Source organism: Galeopterus variegatus, unplaced genomic scaffold (genome assembly GCF_000696425.1).
Source record: "Galeopterus variegatus unplaced genomic scaffold, G_variegatus-3.0.2 Scaffold7151, whole genome shotgun sequence".
NCBI classification, from domain to species: domain Eukaryota; kingdom Metazoa; phylum Chordata; class Mammalia; order Dermoptera; family Cynocephalidae; genus Galeopterus; species Galeopterus variegatus.
In genome coordinates this window covers 20,633-40,131 of record NW_007733262.1, presented here as the reverse complement: position 1 = coordinate 40,131, position 19,499 = coordinate 20,633, and the positions used below count along the sequence as shown (strand labels likewise).

The 19,499-nt window shown below is 45.3% G+C and overlaps 1 protein-coding gene across 1 annotated transcript; it reads right to left on the bottom strand.

Moving 5' to 3' along the window:
- Window positions 1-557: 557 nt before the first annotated feature.
- On the bottom strand, window positions 558-18,988 carry LOC103607129 (pleckstrin homology domain-containing family M member 1-like). Its single transcript, XM_008591668.1, has 6 exons — window positions 18,768-18,988; window positions 18,388-18,475; window positions 11,075-11,322; window positions 8,887-9,071; window positions 8,445-8,685; window positions 558-1,143 (listed from the first exon to the last, which is right to left on the bottom strand). Exons 1-6 carry the CDS (start codon window positions 18,986-18,988, stop codon window positions 690-692), a joined length of 1,437 nt encoding a protein of 478 aa, XP_008589890.1. The 3' UTR covers window positions 558-689.
- Window positions 18,989-19,499: the final 511 nt, after the last annotated feature.

Genomic DNA, 19,499 nt, shown 5'->3' with positions numbered 1-19,499 from the left:
CAAGGTCAAGGGTTTGCATTCTGGTACCAGCCAGTGACCAAAAAACAAAAATAAAAAAAAGTAAAAAGAAACAGGTGAAATTATTTTAATAATACATTTTATTTAACTCAATATATCCAAAATATTTTCATTTTAACATGTGATCAATAAAAAATTATTAATGAGATTTAACATTCTTTTTTTCACACTAAGTTGTCAAAAACCAGTGCTTATTTTACACAGCACATCTCAATTAATTTGGACTAGCCACATTTTAAGTGCTCAATAGCCAAGTGTGGCTAGTAGCTGTCACACCAGACAGCAGTTCTAAAACCCAGTTCAAGTCATAAAGTGAGTATTTTCAAAGCCTGGTATTTTTTGAAAACATTAATTTAATAAGTACTAAGGAGGAAACTGAGGCAGAGAGAGGTGAAGTGACTTGCCTAAGGCCTTATATGTTGGTGACTTAGATTAGTTAAGGGCCAAGACTGCGGTCAGATGGGACTGACCTTCTTCACAGGGTCAATGTGAAGATGACAGGAGACTATGGGAAGTGACCAGCCCAGTGCCTGGCTTATTTCCACTACTCACCCACCAAGACACATCAGCGCCATCGTTTCAATGCTATTAACACTCCCCCCCACAAGGATGGGGAGGCTATGGGGAGAAGGCAGAGACCACTCGGGGTCACTAGCTGGAGAAACCCTGCATCAGCTCGGACACATTTCCCCATGACCTTCTCCCGAACAGCTTGCCCCACTCACCGGGCTGGTGGGTGAGGAAACCACAAGCTTCGGCCCAGCTCTGTCATCCTCCAGGGCCTTCTGCAGGCCACTCCGTTGACTGGCTGCTCTGGTTGTCTCTCCCGGTACTAGAAGGCTGCTGGCCTGGCTCTCTGCAGGGACAGCTGGGGCAGTGCCTGGCTGCTGCAAATCCAGGGTGCCAGGCACCTGGGAAAGCAGCTGCTGCTTGTGGCCACCATCGCGAGGCCCAGAGGATGCTTGGGCAGGAAGGAGCTCTGCCGGCACATCAAAGTGTGGGTGTGTGCTGGAGTCGAGGCCGTGGCGGGACAGCAAGGTTTGGAGCGTGGGAATCTCCAATTCTTGGCTCAGTCTGTTGGTTGGCACAGAGTTTACCTGGGCTTTGCTGAATTCCGACAACACCCTAGAAATTTTTAAACAAAGAAACCTGTGTGACAGGATGTCAGGCTACAGTGCCCAAGGCAATTGGGGCAGGAGTAAGAATGGAAAACTGCTGTTTTATGATTTAAAACAAACAAACAAACAAACACCACCCTCTTAATGCACACACAGCTTTCCTCTAACACTCCCACCAGTGGTTCTTCCTGGCTGGAACTAGCACAGATGAGGAAGACAGTGAGTTGTGGAGCCCAGGATGTCAGGTGGAAAAGCTCAAAAAGCAGAGACAGAGGACTTGGTGTGAATGGGAACTGAATGCCATTCTGAACAGGCTAACTGTGGGCCTGGAGAGTCTACTCAGCCAAAGAAATGGTTGTCTGGGCAATATTTATGAAAACACCGCAGGGCCGGCCCATGGCTCACTCAGGAGAGTGTGGTGCTGATAACACCAAGGCCACAGGTTCGGATCCCATATAGGGATGGCCGGTTACCTCACTGGGTGAGCATGGTGCTGACAACACCAAGTCAAGGATTAAGATCCCCTTATCAGTCATCTTTAAAAAAAAAAAACAAAACCCTCTGTCTGCAGCAGAGCCTCCATGAACAGAGCATCTCAGGCCGGGGCTCCCCAACAGTATAAGCAAGGTGTGCAAGGGTGTATACAAGTATACATGGGCTGTCCACCTACTCCTCCCAGTGGCACTGTCACTCCCTGTCCCCTCTGGTGCTTCCTGGGGCCACAGGGAAACAATGTTACTGCCTTTGTACACATACATGCTGCACACACACACCGCACAGAAACATATCTCTAGGCTTTCTGGAATGTGCACTGGCTAGTGACTGCTCCTCCATTTCCTGACGCTTTTGAGAATCTAAGTTCCATTTCTAAAATAAACCCATTTGTTGTTTCATCTTCTGCTTATAAACAAGTGAAGTCTGTCATGGACAAATGCAGGGTCAGGTGGCAACAAAGCTGTCTGAAGCCTAAGAGACTGCACACATCTGCCCTAAGGGCTTAAAGGAGGTCCAGAAGATACATAAGTTCCCCTTAATTTGGGTTTATGGAAACGAGGATTTTAGAACTCAAGTAGCTAACCTGATTGTCTTCTCACTGAGCTCTGCTCTTACTCATAACCCCAAACATTAAGACATTAATTATAGTCAAGAACAACCCATAAAATTATGAGCAATTAATTTTCAACATGGACACCAAGACATTTCAATGGAGAAAGAACAGTTTTTTCAACAAACATTGCTGGGATAAGTGCATAGTCACATGCAAAAGAATAAAGTTGGACCGCTATCTCACACCATATACAAAAATTAACTCAAAATGGATGAAAGATGCAAATATAAGTGTGAAAACTATAACACTCTTAAAAGGAAATATAGGTATAGATTTCATGTCTTTGGATTAGGCAATGTTTTCCTAGATATAACATCTAAACCATAAGCAACCAATTAAAAAATAGATAAATTGAACTTCATTAAAATTAAAAACTTTTGTGCTTCAAAGGATACTATCAAGAAAGTAAAAAGACAACCCACAGAATGGGGGGAAATATTTGTAAATCACATATAAGGTCTAGTATCCAGAATATATAAAGAACTCTTACAACTCAATAATAAAAAAGACAAATAACCAAATTTTAAAATGGGCAAAGGATTTGAATAGATATTTCTCCAAAGAATATATACAAATGGCCAGTAAGCCCTTCAAAAAATGCTCAACATCAACAGTCATCAGGGAAATGCAAATCAACTGCAATGAGATATCGCTAACCCACCAGGATGGCTGTAATAAAAAAGACAGAGAATGACAAGTGTTGGCACTTTTTTATGTGAAGTTAAGTCTCTTACACAACACATTAGAGATGGGAACATAAAATGGCACAGCTGCTGTGGAAAACAGTTTGGTAGTTCCTCAAGAAGTTAAACACAGTACACTAGGGTCAAGGGTTCAGATCCCTATACCTGCCAACCATCAAAAAAAAAAAAAAAAGAAGTTAAACATAGTTAACAGATGACCCAGCAATTCTACCTCTACCTATACTACTTAAGAGAATTAAAAACATGTGTCCACACAAATATTTGTATGTGAATGTTCATAGCAACATTACACATAATGGACAAAAAGTGGAGGGGGTAAGTCCGTTAACTGATGAACGGAGAAACAAATTGTGGAATATTCCCACAATGAAATATGATTCAGCCATGATACATGCTATAACATGAATGAACCTTGAAAACATACTCAGTGAAAGAAACCAGCCACAAAAAGCCATGTATTGTATCATTCCATTTATATGGAATGTCCCAAATAGGCAAATCCATAGCTAAAGTGAGGAGTTTCCTTATAGGGTGATAAAAATGTTCTTAAATTAGATAGTAGCAATGTTGCACAACCTCGTGAATATACTAAATACCACTGAATTATACACTTTAAGATGGTGAATTTTATGATATGTGAATCCTATCTTGATAAAAAAAAAAGAAATAGGTAACCAATCAGAAAAGCTGGAAAGGTGTTTGTGGAATAGTTATGGGGGAGGCAGGCCCATGCTGGTTCTTGCTGAAAGGTCTCACTCTAAACACAGACCGATGAATACCCAAGAGTGCAACTTTCAAGGAGTGAGCAATGTTGAATTCTAGAAACAAAGGGGTCGTTTTCACAGGCAGAGAAGGAAAGGACATTTGCTAACCAATTGGATGTGTCCAAACCACTGCGACAGAATGCGGCCACTTTCAGAAATAAACTAGGGAGGCAGATTTTTGACAAATGTCCTGTGAGGTCCCAGTTCCTGAAAGGCATCTGGGAGGCAGTGCAGTGAATGATTAAGAGCCAGGGCTCCTGAGTCCATCTAGGTTCTTAAAGATCATGGACTTTGATTCTCTTATCTATAAAACAGGAATAGTAATAGCACCCACCTTTTATGGCTGTGACAGAGACCTAATGAGATAATACAGGCAAAATGCTTAGTAGAGTGGCACAAAATAAGTAATAAATGTTAACCTCAACTTGTTAATGTAGCTGTTTTTATTATCATTGATAACACTGCTTAGTTTCTATGTACACAAGTATAAAACTTTAGGTAAAAAAGCCAAATTTAGGGCCGGCCCGGTGGCGCACTCCGTAGAGTGCGGCACTTGGGAGTGCGGCAGCGCTCCCGCCGAGGGTTCGGATCCCATATAGAGACCGGTCGGCTCACTGGTTGAGCGCGGTGCGGGTGCAACACCGAGGGTTGCGATCCCACTGCCGGTTGCGGTACGGGCGCGACACTGAGGGTTGCGATCCCGTTACCAGTCACAAAAAAAGACAAAAAGGAAAAAAAAAAAAGCCAAATTTATGGAAATGCTCATTAGCATTACCAAAATGATGATCAATCATAAATGAATCCTAATCTATAAGAAAGATCTTAATATCAAAGTAGACTGAGTGTTAGAATGAGTGACAATGCCTAAAGAAATGCCCCCAAGAAGCAAGAAGCTTGTGTGATAAATTGGAGCTTCCAGCAAATCAGAACTCAGGTCAAGGTGAAATCAAGTTCATAAAGCTTCACCAGAATCAGTACTGGTCTTTACAGCCTGATGAAAATAAGAGACATTTGCATCAAGTGGAAAAGAGTGCAAGAGACAAGATTCTGAATGAAAAGCAAAAGAAAGAAAAGTCAGAAGACAATGCAACATAGAAATGAAACTGTGAAATGGCAACAATCCTCCCTATTTTGTTTGGCTCAGGGCAGTGTTTTTTAAAAACTTTCTATTCAAAAATTTTAAAACACTGTAGTTTCATTTAGAAAACAATCTGAGAAAAAGTATATGTCCTATAGGCACATGTATATATGTGTACATACATGGGTGTGCAATAAATAGAAAGCTTGGCCTGGAGAATCTGGAGGACCACTTTATAAAGTAGTCATGCCAAGTGATTTGGAGCCTGCAGTTTTGCCGAACAACTATTTTGGCACACAAGGGCCACTGCAAAAAGCACAGAGGTGGGCTACAAGTGCTAAGAATCATTTCCCCCAGAGAAGGATTCATGACAATGATATCTGACAAATATTAACAACCAAAGGCTTTGCAGCAGTTCATATAGGGCTGGCCAGTTAGCTCACTTGGATAGAGCATAGTGTTATAACACCAAGGTCAAGAGTTCAGACCCCCTTACCGGCCAGCCCTATACAAACAAAATGGGCAAAAGCAGTTTATATAGAGACAACTAGTAGGAGAACTGATGTCACAGGTACCTAGTAATAAAATGACAATACCACCTATTGAGCACAATTGATACCTACATGCCAGGCACTGGTCTACACACTTTACATATCTTCACTCAATTAATCCTCCCAGCATTCCTCTGAAGAATTATCTTATCTCCATCTTACAGATGGGGACATCAGATCAGAAAGGCTGAGCAACTTGACCAAGGTCGCAAAGCTGGTAAATGGAAGACTCAGGCAGTGCTGGCTCCTGAGAGACTTTTTTTCTTTTTTCTTTTTTTTTTTTAATGCTGGCTGGTACAAGGATTGAATCCCAGACCTTGGTGTTATGAGCACCACATTCTCACCAACAGATCTAACCAGCCAACTCTGAGTCCACATTCTTAACCACTAGACTCTACTTATGCCCCTTGGCGATACTTCTAATACAGACCCAATGAATGCAAAAGCAGCTACTCAGAATAGCCAATCATCTAGTCACAAAGCAAACTGCAATTTGGTTTCCGCAAAACAGAACCCCTTGTATTAAATTAATAAATTTCATTTAATAAGTTTCATTTTGAATGTTATGTGTTTTGTACTTTGTGCCTAATTTGTAAATGTTTTGATTTTATACTTGAAACAATAAGCACAAGGTATTTATACCTAATTTCAAGCTACAGATATTTAAGCAATATAATAATAACTTTAGTAAACTCTAAGTGTTAGTGAGAATCTTTTACCCTTAAAATATACGCTCCAAGAAATGCTGGTCTCTGTGGATGCTCAAAGACCAGCTTCGAGGCCCAGCTCTAACAATGATGGCACTGGACATGTGGTTGTGCATCTGTGTTTCATGTTTGCCAGTTCCTCACCTCACTGTCCAGTATTCATCTATACATCCTGACCCTTGCCCCGTGAGCTCCCCCGTAACACCCAGGATAACACTTCCCACATAGGGTGGATGGTTACTGATTCAATGACCTTAAGCTGGAATTTTCCAATCATAAGACTCATGAGAGATAAAGGCAAGGCACATGACAAAGAGAAGGCTGGCTGGTCTGTGAAGGAGACAGAGATACATTAAGAGCTAAGACAGGTGAGTGAACCTAAGTTACACCACGCGCCTAAGTCACGCCACAGGCCAGCTATCTCTGAAGGCAAGGACTGCTCCTCTCCAGTGTGTTCTATCTAAATTCCTCCATTTGACATCTGAAAACTCCATCTAATGTGCTCAGTGATCAGAAGCCATTTCTGGGGCCTACATTCTCATGTGTGCAACTGACAGGCATTTGATTTGATTCTCAAACAGCCCTATGAGGGAATCTCCATATTAAAGATGAAGAAACAGAGCTTCAGAAAGAGTTAGCAATTTGCCTGACACTACTGGACTTGCAAGTGGTGGAACAGGACTCAAAAACAGGTCTGCTCCAAGCCCAGCCTGGAATAGCACCCAATCCTGGTGCTATTCTCACACTGCGTGGGAAACCTGGAAGGAACTGAACGTGGGCGGAGGGGTGAGGGGGGCAGCAGGAATGGAAAAGAAGGTCTTAAACTCGGGCTGATGGAACATGGGTCCGACTGAAGGAGGCCCTTAATAAAAGGTTATCATTTTTCACCTTTCAGATAAGCAGATATCCAAAAGTCTGATAATACCTTCTGTTGGCAAGGCTGAGAGGATGTAGGTATATTCCCGTGGAGTGTGAATAGGCAGCACAGGTTAAATATCCCTTCTCACAAATGCTTGGGACCAGAAGTGTTTCCAGATTATTATTTATTTTGGACTTTGGAATATTGGCAGATCCTTAATGGTAGAGCATCTGTAATCCAAAAATCTGAAATCTGAAATGGTCCGATGAGCATTTTGTCTGAGTGTCATATTGGCACTCAAAAAGTTTTGGATTTTGGAACATTGCAGATTTTGGATTTTTGGGTGAGGGATGTTCAATCTATGTCTGTGAAAATTACAAATTAACTTTTCCTTGGGCCCAGCAATTTTGCTTCTGGGTTAAATGAACAGAAATACTTGCATAGAACTAGGAGACCATATACACGAGATTATTTAGGGAAACAATGTACTACATTGTCCATTAAATACAGGGCCAATTAAAAAAACTAAGGTACAGAGCCAGTTGCAAAAACATGCCAAAAAACTAAGGTACTTTCATACAATGAAACAATGTGCAATGGGAAAAAAAAAAAAAAAAAAAACAGAAGAGGCTCTGATATGAACAGATCTCCAAAACAAGCTACAGAACAGTATATAAATACTACTTTTTGTGGAAAAGATGTGGGTGGGAGTAAGAAATAAGGAAGAAATATTTAAATCTATATATGGGTATTTGTTGTGGATGCATTTAGAAACTCTGAAAGAATATGCAAAAAATTAACAATTACAGTCAAGGGGGTGGAAGGGAAAAAGAAGACACTGGATGGGGACATGAATGGGAAAGACCTCTCACTGTACATGTGTCATTTTTTTAACCATAAAAAGGTTATTCAAAAATTATTTTTTTTAGTTCGGTGGCTGGCCTGTACCTTTGACCTTGGTGTCACCAGCACCATGCTGTATCAAATGACCTAACTGGCCAGCCACCAAAAATTAATTTTTGAGGAAGGCTGTGTATAGAAGGCTCTGCCCAGCCCCCCTGTCCAGTCGAGTTAGTCTGCTGCACATACTCTTGCACACACTCGCTTGTCCCCATTATACACCACCCCTCCAAGCATCACTCAGGTTTTAGCTATCCCAGGTCTTCTGTGAGGTCACACCTGCATGCATTATGCTTTACTGCATTTGTCAGAAGTTGTACATATGATCTGAACCATTAGTCTCTTTCCCCCTGGATGAAGAAGACAGTAGTATCTTCTTCAGAGAGACTAAGTGGCTTGTCAAAGGCCACCCAGGGGCAGAGCTGCAGCGTGAGCCAGCTTGAGCCCTTCTAAATCCTTCCTTCCTGCTGTGTCCATGCTGCCTCCATTGCAGCTCCCAGCAACTCCAGTCTCCAAAGAGAAACACAGTCTGCTTTGACTTTCTTTATACACTGATGGAGTTCAGTGGCAGACAATCATGTGCAACAGAAAGGAAGGGAGTACAGAGGGAGGTCAGGGGCGTGGGAGGAACACTCACTCTTGAAGAGATCGGTCTGAATCATCAGCATTGGCTATGCCCAGGTCAGAGTCATAGGACATGGGCTCCTCAGAATGGTCTGGACTCTTGGAGTCATTCTCTTGGAGTAGGCAGCTATCAGAGTTTAGGCTGCAGGACAGCTGCGATGAACCGGCTGTGTCCAGGCTGAGCGAGGAGGCAGTGAGCTTCCTACTCTGCTGGATCTTATGGCCTGAGTGCTGGACTTCAATGTCCTCTGAACCTGAGGAATGGGAAACTGAATCCAGAGACTCCTTTCGCTGTAGTTCCGCGCCAGAGGTAGTGAGAGGGTCAAGCTCAGAGAGTGGGCAAAGCCCAGAGAGGGCCAATGGGGTGAGCGTCCACTCATTTAAGATGGCAGACTTGTAGGAGAGTTCAAAGGACAAGGACGTTAGCCCCTGCAGGAAGCTGAGGAGGAACTCGCCCTCCTCGGCGTCTCGAAGCAGGGCTGTGGGCTGATAGTACTCGCACAGCCGGGCCTGCTCCTGGAGGAGCAGTTTCAGGTAGCACTCCATCAGGCCGTCGTTGAGGGCCAGCCGCAGCCATGCCCGGCAGCGGCCCACGTCTGTGTTGACAAAGATCAGATGCTCCAATTCCGAGATGATGTGTCTGGGAAGGCAAAGAACAGACTCATTTCCAAAAACTACCTCAAATCACTGAAATCACTGATATTGTTTTATCCACTGGGTAGCAAGAACCAATAATAATGACTACAAATATCTATACAGGCATGAAAAATTCTTGGATGATAGTGTTTTAAGAGGAATACAGAAATATTGAACTACAACTCCCAATTTTCAAGGTTATGTCATGAAGGATAATTTCCAAGTTCATTAAAACTACCCCTTGCCGGGCCAGCCCGTGGCTCACTCGGGAGATTGCAGTGCTGATAAGACCAAGGCCATGGGTTCGGATCCTGTATAGGGATGGCCGGTTAGCTCACTGGCTGAGCATGGTGCTGACAACACCAAGTCAGGGGTTAAGATCCCCTTACCGGTCATCTTGGGAAAAAACAAACAAAAAACAACAAGAAAAACTACCCCTTGGACCCCTGCCATCACCTGCTCATTCGATACTTGTTTGCTGAACCCCTAGGTACAAACTCCTGGGAGCTGTGATAAAGACATGGTCCCTGCCCTCAGTCCAAGTAACTGCCTTTCAAGGACACATCGAGGCAAGCCGTTCTGTTCATAGAGACAGAGCGGGGGGTTGAGTAATCATTCCTGGGTGGGAATAAGAAAAATGCCATAGAAAGGGCAATATCTGAGCCAGGCCCTGAGGGATTTCAAGAGGCAAAGATGGAAGGAGATCCTACTAGGCATAAGAAACAGACAGAAAAAAGGCATAAAGGGCAGGAGAGCAACTGGCCTGCAGCAGGAGTGGGGAGCACTCCAATTACCACACGTGGAGGAAGAGTGGGTGATTCGGTTGCAAAGTCAGGTAATGGAGGGTCTTGAATATCAACAGCTGGGGCAATGCACGACAAGGGTTCTCACACCTGGCTGTGGGATCCCCTAGGGAACTTGATCAGGATACAGATTCTGGGGAATCAGACCCCAGGCTACCATTTGGGAGCCTGTGGGCTGGAGGTTTTTGCACAGAACCACAACTATGTTGAGGGTGGATTACTCTGGATAATGAGATCAGACCCCAGGTGCACCAAACTCCGTTCCTGAATCCCTCAGTCTGATGTAAATGCCCCTCTGAACTACCACAGTCCCCTGTGCAGAGTGAGATAAGGGGAACAATAAGAAAGCCACTGTCACCCAGGAGACACGTATGAACCTGAGACAGGGCAGTGGCAGTAGGCATAGGAAGGAAGACCAGAGACTGAAAAGGCACCGTTGGGATGAGGGTGGCATTTATTAGCTCTTAGAGACATAGTGCCAGGTACTTGCTCAAAAGCCTGGGTAGTTAGGGGCAAGGCCAAAAAGACAAGTGTCCCAGGGTGAGTATTCAGATGCTCTACCTGAATTCCACTTTTACTTAAAAACCAAAACCCATACCTCTTTATGAATAGAATATTTAGAACACAAATGTTCAAATATTCTAGGGCAGGATCAACAACCTTTTTCTGTAAAGGGCCAGATAGCAAATATTTTAGGCTTTGCAGGCCATACAACCCCTGTTGCTACTACCTAACTCTACCATACTGTGGCAAGAAAGGCTGCTCTTACTAAAGGCAACCCAGCCCAGTGGCTGAAAGCAGCCACAAGCTCTTGCCTGAGGACCGAGGGTCTCAAGATCTACAGGTACAGCAGCTGGGAAGCTTGGTCTAGAGGTACACCTTTCTTTTTTTTTTTTTTTGTCCTTTTTGAGACCGGCCGCACCGCGCTCAGCCAGTGAGCGCTATGAGCGCACCGGTCATCCCTATATAGGATCCGAACCCGCGGCGGGACCGCTGCTGCGCTCCCAGCGCCGCACTCTCCCGAGTGCACCACGGGCTCGGCCCTAGAGGTACACCTTTCTATGAGACACTCTCCACCCCACCTCACCCTGTGTCTGCACTAGAACACAGGGTGTCTCTGTTGGCTTCCCACACAGCTGGAGAGGAATAGCCAACCATCCCACACTCTGAAACTCCTCCCCAATACTTCTCCAGGTGATCTCACTTGTGGGTGACAGCTTTCAGAAGGGGCCAGAAGACAGGCTGAGGCAGAGGTTTCTGGTGGGCACTTTTCTTCTTCTTTCCTCCAGCTTCAGCTCGGATGTGCTTGGCATGAAGGCCGTGGATAAACACAGCCTCCAGGGCACTGCACATGGTGTTGGCATCTCCGTCTTCACTAGTGACCACCGTGTCCAGGGACACATACTGCTTCTGCAATGACTTCACGGATCCCACTAGCTTCTTCTTGATGACCTAGGCAGTGTCAAACAGAACACAGACTTTAAAGGAAAATCTTACGGAGAGACCCTGGAATGTGATTCTGCCTATTGCCAAATATATGTGCAACCACAAGAGCATACACATCTATGTACGCATCTACAGATGCCTTCTGCAAAATTAGCACATGTTAATTATAGCAAATAGAGTCAAAGCATAGAGAAGAAAAAGAAAATCACACACTTACACCACCCAGAGATAAACGCTGTTACTGTTGTTTTGCATATCCTTCATTATGGATCCTTTCTGTTGTCTCAACTGAACCTCAATGAACTTACGGCCACATAAACTTGTTTTTAAATACGGGCTCTATCACAGTTACAGCTACAGGAGCTTGGGTAACTCCATCTAGGACAGGGGTGAGACTTCCACCCTTATTTACATAATTAAAGTTGTGCAGAGAATCAATAAGCTAAGAGGCAAAAGTTGCTACTTTAGAACAACATCAAGAAAACAGGAGCATCATCTACATTAAGAAAGATCCCATGGCCGGGTTGCTCAATGGGTGAGCGTGGTGCTGACAACAACAAGATAAGGGTTAAGATCCCCTTACCGGTCATCTGTTTAGAAAAAAAAAGAAAGATCCTAGGCCCAGGAGCCAGAGGCGTAGGTTCAGTCCCAGCTCTGTCAGTAATCTGGGTCACGTCAGACATTTCACTTAACCTCTCTGAGCCTCAATTTCCTCATCTGTTAAATGGAAATAATACTTCCTCTTGTACAGCACTGGAGGGACTGCTCCTATTTTTTATTCATCCTTGTGTCCTCATCACTTGGCACTGTGCCTGGCACATATAAGTACTCAATAAATGTTAACTAAATACATTACAAAATGGACATAAAGTCTTCTGGCTGGTTAGCTCACTCAGTTACAGTGGGTGCTGATAACACCACGGTAAAGGGTTTAATTCCTGTACTGGCCAGCTGACAAAAATAAATAAATAAATAAAATTTAAAAACCCTACTCCTTTAGTCCAGAGTTCACTCCCTGTACTGGCCAGCCACCAAAAAAATAAATTAATTTAAAAAAAAGAGAGAGAAAGAAAGAAAAGTTAAAAAAAAATACATAAAGTCTTTTTGGAAATATAGAGTACAAATTGTTCAGTAATAATTGTAAGTATGTCAAACTTACATAAGTGTTTGGAAAAGGGCTGGGAGGGTTTGCAGAAAAACTGGTTTGAATTGTTGGGTAACAGGATTATGAATAAATGTTTACTCTTTCATTTTGATTTTAACCAAAACTAAATGTTAATATTCTTTGAAAAGTTAAATGTGTTTTTTAAATAACAGCTTTAATTCCATAAAATTTACCCATTTAAAGTGTACCATTCCAGGGGCTGGCCCGGTGGCGCACTGCTACAGTGCGCCGCTTGGGAGTGCGGCGGCACTCCCACCGAGGGTTCAGATCCCACATACAGACCGGTTCTCGCTCACTGGCTGAGCATCGTGCGGGTGAAGAACCGAGGGTTGCGATCCCGTTGCCAGTCCCAGTCCGGTACGGGCACGACACTGAGGGTTGCGATCCGTTGCCGGACACAAAAAAAGACAAAAAAGGAAAAAATAAATAAAATAAAATAAAGTGTACCGTTCTGGCTGGCCGGTTAACTCACTCTGTAGAGTGTAGCTCTGATAACACCAAGGTCAAACGTTCAGATCCCCTTACCAGACAGCAGCAGGAAAAAATAAAAAAGTATACAGGTCTATAGTTTTATTATATTCGCAGGATTGTGCGACCATCACCATTATCTAATTTTAGAAGATTTTCATCATCTTCAAAAAGAAACACTGTGTATTAGTGATTGCCAGGGGCTGGGAGAGAGGGGAATAGGGAGTGACTGCTAATCACTAGTCTACTTTCTGTCTCTACGGATTTGCCTATTCTGCACATTTCATGTAAATGGAATCATGAAACGTGACCTTTTGTGTGTGGCTTCTTTGATTTAGCATAATATTTTCAAGGTTCATCCACAATGTAGCATGTATCAGAACTTCATTCCTGGGCCAGCCCGGTGGCGCACTGCTACAGTGCGCCGCTTGGGAGCGTGGTGGCGCTCCCGCCGAGGGTTGGGATCCCACATACAGACCGGTTCCCGCTCACTGGCTGAGCGAGGTGTGGGGGCAACACCGAAGGTTGCGATCCCGTTGCCGGTCCCAGTCCGGTACGGGCGCGACACTGAGGGTTGCGATCCATTGCCGGACACGAAAAAAGACAAAAAAAAAAAAAAGAACTTCATTCCTTTTTACTACCAAATAATATTCCATGCATGGATACACCACATTTTATTTATCTATTCATCAGCTAATAGACATTTGAGTTGTTTCCACTCTTTGGCTATTACAAATAATGCTGCTACAAACATTTAGGTACAAGTTTTTGTGTGGACATATGTTTTTAATTCTCTTGGATGCATAACTGGGAGTAGAATTTTGGATCATATGGTAACTATATTTAACCTGTTGAAGAACTGCCAGACTGTTTTACAAAGTAGCTGCCCCATTTCTCATTCCCACCAGCTATGGATTTCTCCACATCCTCACCAACATTTGTTACTGTCTAGTTTTTTTTTTAAATTATTATAGTCGTTCTAGCTAATGATGTTAAGCATCTTTTCATTTATTGTCCATTTGTGTATCTTCTTTGGAGAAATATCTATTCAAATCCTTTGCCCATTTTATAATTGGATTATTTGTCTTTCTATTGTTGAGCTGTAAGGGTTCTTAATATATTCTGGATACTAGACCCTTATCAGACATATGATTTGTAAACATCTCTCATTCTTTGAGTTGTCTTTTCACTTTCCTGATAGTGTCCTCTGAAGCTTAAAAGTCTTTAATCTTGAAGAACTACAATTTTAAATGTGTTTTTAAGTGCAAGATATTATCAGCATATTATATAAAAAGTACAAACACTTCCTTCATCTGAACAGCTACTATGTGTTGGGCTAGGGGATGCAGAGATAAATATGGCATACCCTCAAGGAGTCAGTCCTTGTTAGAAGGCTGAGCTGGCCCAGGGCTCTGCCCCAGCTCTGGAGGGCCCTGGGGTGGGATGGGAAAGGCAACATGGGTGTGGGGGTTTTGTGGCAGGGGGCAGTTTGTATGAAAGCCAACTGTGAAACAGGTGGAGCTGGACCCTCCAGTGCCAAGAGGGGAAAAGGGACATGTCTGAAGGCTACGGTTCCTTTCAAGCAGAAAGTTCTCTGAATGGGGAGCAGCAGTGGGAAGAAAGGGAAATCCTGGCTTCTCCCCCAAAGCAACCTCAGGATTCCACTGAGGGACCAACCCAAAAGCTGCCTGAGCTCCTGCCTCTCAAAGGAGGTGACAGAGCTCAGTCCACGGAGTGCCCAAGACAGCCCAGGGCCCAGCAGGGTGCAAAGGGCTCTTCAGGAGGGTCTGAGGGGGCTCTGGTGAACCGGTCACTAACAACTATGTTTAAAAAATCCTGGAAAACAGTAAATGTTCAAAGGTATGTATAAGCTACCAACTTACCCCGATTACTGAAACAACAAACCAATGCCTGGGAGTATCTCTTTCTGACCAATTTGATGCATTGGCCAAACTGTGACCAAATCACAGCCTAAGGGCAGAGGGCTGAAAGGCTGAATGGAAATCCAATCCTGGGCTGAATGGAAAGCTATCTTACATTTGCAATTTTTAAAAGTAAGTTCTCAGGGATCCAATCAAGATGGCGGAATAGGTGGTCCACAGCGTCACTCTCTCCCACAAATCAACCAAATTTACAACTATAAAAATGTAACATCAGCCAAGCCGGGGCCGCTTGAGCTCAGGGGAAGAGGAGGAGAGACCTATGGAGTTCATGAAGGCGGGAGAATCTATGATGAGAGAAAGAAAAAGCTGCTCTGAGCAGTTTGGGCCGCGGCTGCTTTAAGGCTCGAGCTGATGAGCGCATGGAGCAGGAGCTGGCAGAAGTCGCAGCTGTGCCCTTCAGGTGGAGTTACTTGGAGGCAGCGAGAGAGAAGAGGGCCCTGGGGGCCCCCAGGACAGCAAGCCCACTAATAGGGTTCCCACTGACCCACGCAGGAGCGAGGAGCCAGAACAACTGAAAAAAGGGAGCCATTCAGAGGCTGGTGAGTCATTGCAAGAAACCATGGGCCCATCCCATGGGAAGTGTTTGCAGCACGGGCGGTGTGGGAGACGTGCCCACCAGGGGAACACTGGGACACAGCAAGGACAGGTGAGCTGCCCCCCATTCAGCACAGGACCACGCAGAGGAGACTGGTCAGGAATACAGAATTGCATGCGGTGCAGTTTGATGAAAAAACTCAGGTCCAGATCAGAGATTCTACAGAACACAGATCCACCAGGTCTCTGGAGAGCCGGAAGTACCTATAATACCAACCATTAAACCCTGCGCTGCACAAAAAGCCTTCCCTAGGGAAACAGCAGCAAAGCAGCAATTTAAACAACCACGCAGCTCAAGTACTGGTTCCCATAGGAAGTTGCCCCATGTTAGAAGCAAAGGACAAAAAATTAGTTCCAGCCCAGGCACACTACCAGCACCTTGGGGCCTGCCTGGGAACTGGAGGCTTGGATCTGGGGACTGGACCCCACTCCCACTTCCAGGCAAACTGCATCAGTGCCTCGGGGCCAGCCTGTGGACCTGAAGCATGGAGAAGGGGACTGGACCCTGCTCCCACAACCAGGCACACTGAGCCAGCACTTGGGGGCCCACCCAGGGACCTGGGGTATGGAATCAGGGACTGGACCTCTCTCCCACAACCAGGCACACTGCGCCAGTGCTTCAGGACCCGCCCGGGGACCTGAGGCATGGAGAAGGGGATTGGACCTCTCTCCCACAACCAGGCACACTGAGCCAGAGCTTCAGGGTCCACCCGGGGACCTGAGGCATGGAGAAGGGGACTGGATCTCCCTCCCACAACTAGGCACACCATGCCAGCACCTTGGCCCCTGCCCAGGGACCCACCGGACCACCCTCCCACAACCAGGCACAACATGCCAGCACCTCGGAGCCCACCCAGGGACCCGGGGCATGGAGAAGGGGACGGGACCTCCCTCCCACAGCCAGGCACAACATGCCAGCACCTCAGAGCCCACCCAGGGACCCAGGGCATGGATAAGGGGACCAGACCTCTCTCCCACAACCAGGCACACCAAGCCAGTACCTCAGGGCCTGCCCAGAGACCCGGGACATGGAGAAGGGGACTGGACCCCTCTCCCACAACCAGGCACATGGCTCCAGTGCCTTGGGGCCTGCCCAGGGACCAGAGGCATGGAGAAAGGAACCAAACACACCCCACAACCAGGCATACCGCCAGTGCCAAGGAGCATGCCAAAAACACACCTCCATGTGGGTGGCCCACCACAGCCACCACAATAACCATGGCTGCTGCAAAAGCAGCTAGACGCCACAGCCACAACGCAGATGGTCCGCCAACCACTGGAGTGCATTCACATAAGAAGAGTCACCAGCAGAGACAAAGAAGAGGATGTCTCTCTCTGCAAAGCCCATTCCAGAGTGACAGAAGAAGCATCTGCTCTATGATAATATTGGGGGACCTGATCACATCTGTCAGCATTGGACAGATCATCTAGGCAACAAATTAACAGAGTAACCATTATTCTTTCAGAAGGAGAGAAGAAATCTAGGGCAATTAGAGGCGGGAGGGAGAGGGAATGGGGGAAGGGGAGAGTTGGACAAGGGACATAAAGAATAATTACGAGTTGTAACAATATATATGCTAATAATATTGATTTAATCAACATGTCTCAATGTTCAACCCCAAAATATGTATAATCGATTTTGATTCAATAAATAAATTAAAAACAAACCAAAAAAAAATTTTTTTTTTAAAAAGTAAGTTCTCATTTTATAGAGCCCACCCGTGGCTCACTTGGGTGAGGGTGGTGCTGATAACACCAAGGCCACGGGTTCAGATCCCTATATACTGATGGCCGGTTACCTCACTTGGGAGAGAATGGTGCTGACAACACCAAGTCAAGGGTTAAGATCCCCTTACCGGTCATCTTTAAAAAAAAAAAAAAAAGTTCTCATTTTATCACCAATAAGATGATCTAGAAAGGACAGGATCTCCTCATGAGATATGAGGTGCTCAGTTTCCTTGGGGTCAAGTTTCACACCACTCCCCTGGGTCTCAAACCACTTCCCTAGGACTCAAGCCCCTCCTCTGAGTTCTCAGGTACTGTTCTTTGTTGCACCTATTTTCAGCACAAGCACATGGAGACTGAGGCTACAGGAGGCAGATTTATGTAATCCCTGTGGCTGAGCATGCTCAGTAGAGAGAAGCTTATCTTATGAATGATCTTCCACTGGAGGTGCTAGAGAGCACCTAGCATATTTCAACTGTATTTGGTGGAATTTAATCAATGAGCCTGCTCCAAAGAGACCACTGAGCACGTGCAAGTCTATGTTACATAACCTGTTACATAATGGGGAACCACCTCCCTTAGATGAATATTCATTAGATAGTGTGGATATGTATAGATAGTCAAACTATAAAAGTTAAATCCAGGAAGAAGGCAGGGCCGCTGCTCACTCTCTCTGGGGCCAGCCCACACTTCACCTGTGAGGTGTGTATTTCATGCTTTTTCTGTTAAACCTGCCTTTAGCGGGCTGCTGCTCACTGTCTCAAGCAAGTCTGCACTTTGTCTGTGAAGTGTGTATTTGTTACTTTTGTATCAAACTTGCTGAAGCTATGCTCTCTCTCTCTGGAGCCAGCCCACACTCTCCCTGTGAAGTGTGTATTTCTTATTCTTCACATGAAACCTGTTTTCACTTTTCACTTTCTGTTCAATCTCTGCTCTTGAATTCTTTTCTATGGCAGAGTCAAGAAACTGGGGAGGACAGGGTGGGTTGAGGTCAGCTATCCGACCTCCCCAAACCCTCTCCTCTGGTATCACTCAGAGTCTGCTTCTGCTATAACTTTTCTCAGTCTGAGGCCTGTCTTTCCAAACAGTGACCATTCATTTCAAACTGAGAAAAATCAATGAAATGGCTGTCCTCTGCAGTCCTTCCCAACCCATGATCCTTCCTTGCCCACCTACCGGGATGGCAGCCGGAGATCCAGTCCATTCTCCACCACTGAGAGCATTTCCACTCATGCAGCAGCTCCTGAGGTGAATCACATGACACCTGCAGGGACAGAAGGTGGCCAGATGAGCCAGCTTTCACCTCACTCCCCAGCCAGCCTCCCCTCCCAGTGTTGCAGTAAGCAGGACTAAAGCCATGATGGGACCTAAAACAGCATGGGCTAAGGGCAAATTTTAAAAGGACAGTTTTCTTCTCGGCATGCACTTCTCTGAGTTCCCTCTTTTCCTATAGTTATTTGATATATACATATTTTTGGACAGGAAGTAGGATTTATTAGCGGGCACGAGTAAGGAGGAGGCAGCACAGTGGAAGCCCTTAGGAGAGCAGGGTCCACTTCTTGTCCAGGGGGACACGGTTGGGGATGTAGTTAATCCCACAACCATCTGGGATGAGCTGCTTCTCAATGACCATGTCTTCAGATTCATCCACATTAAACTTGGTAAAGCCCCACTTCTTTGAGAGGTGGATCTTCTGGCAGCCAGGGAACTTGCACTTAGCCCTGTGCAGGGCCTCAATCACATGCTCCTTGTTCTGCCGCTTGGTGTGGATGGACATGATGGCTTGGGCAATGTGAACCCTGCCCACTGTGGCCTGGGGCTTTCCAAAGCACTGCACATACCTGTCTGGATTCTAGATTGGGGACAGCACTAGGTCAGAGACATAAACGTCCATTGGAAAGGGCTGTCTCCAAGGTCCATAAGGGCAACCCATACAAGCAACAGGCTACAAACACTATGGAGGCTGCTGTTTGTAGCCATTGCACACCAGGCCCCCACAAAGAAAGGAGCATAGATGGTTGAACTGGCTGCAGAGGTTATTTGATATTTTGAACCTTAGTTATGGGGCAAGATGACATTATTTACATAAATGTAAAGTTGTTTTCCAGCCAGCCTGAAGCTGCAGACTTGCCAGGAGGCACAGACTATCCAGACCCTGAGATAACAGCAAAGATGGGAAAAGAAGCCAGAGGGAGTCTTGGCGAGACCTTGCACCTGACTCCTTGCACAGAGCCCCCACAGCTCATGTCCCCTACCCTCCTGCTTTTCAGGAGGAAATTTCACATGTG

Coding starts and splice junctions, on each gene's coding strand:
- LOC103607129 (XM_008591668.1), bottom strand. CDS start 18,988: ATGTCCATCCACACCAAGCGGCAGAACAAGGAGCATGTGATTGAGGCC. Junction 18,476..18,767: donor CGTGTCCCCCTGGACAAGAA/GTGGACCCTGCT, acceptor CTGTCCCTGCAG/GTGTCATGTGATTCACCTCA. Junction 11,323..18,387: donor GATCTCCGGCTGCCATCCCG/GTAGGTGGGCAA, acceptor GACACTGCCTAG/GTCATCAAGAAGAAGCTAGT.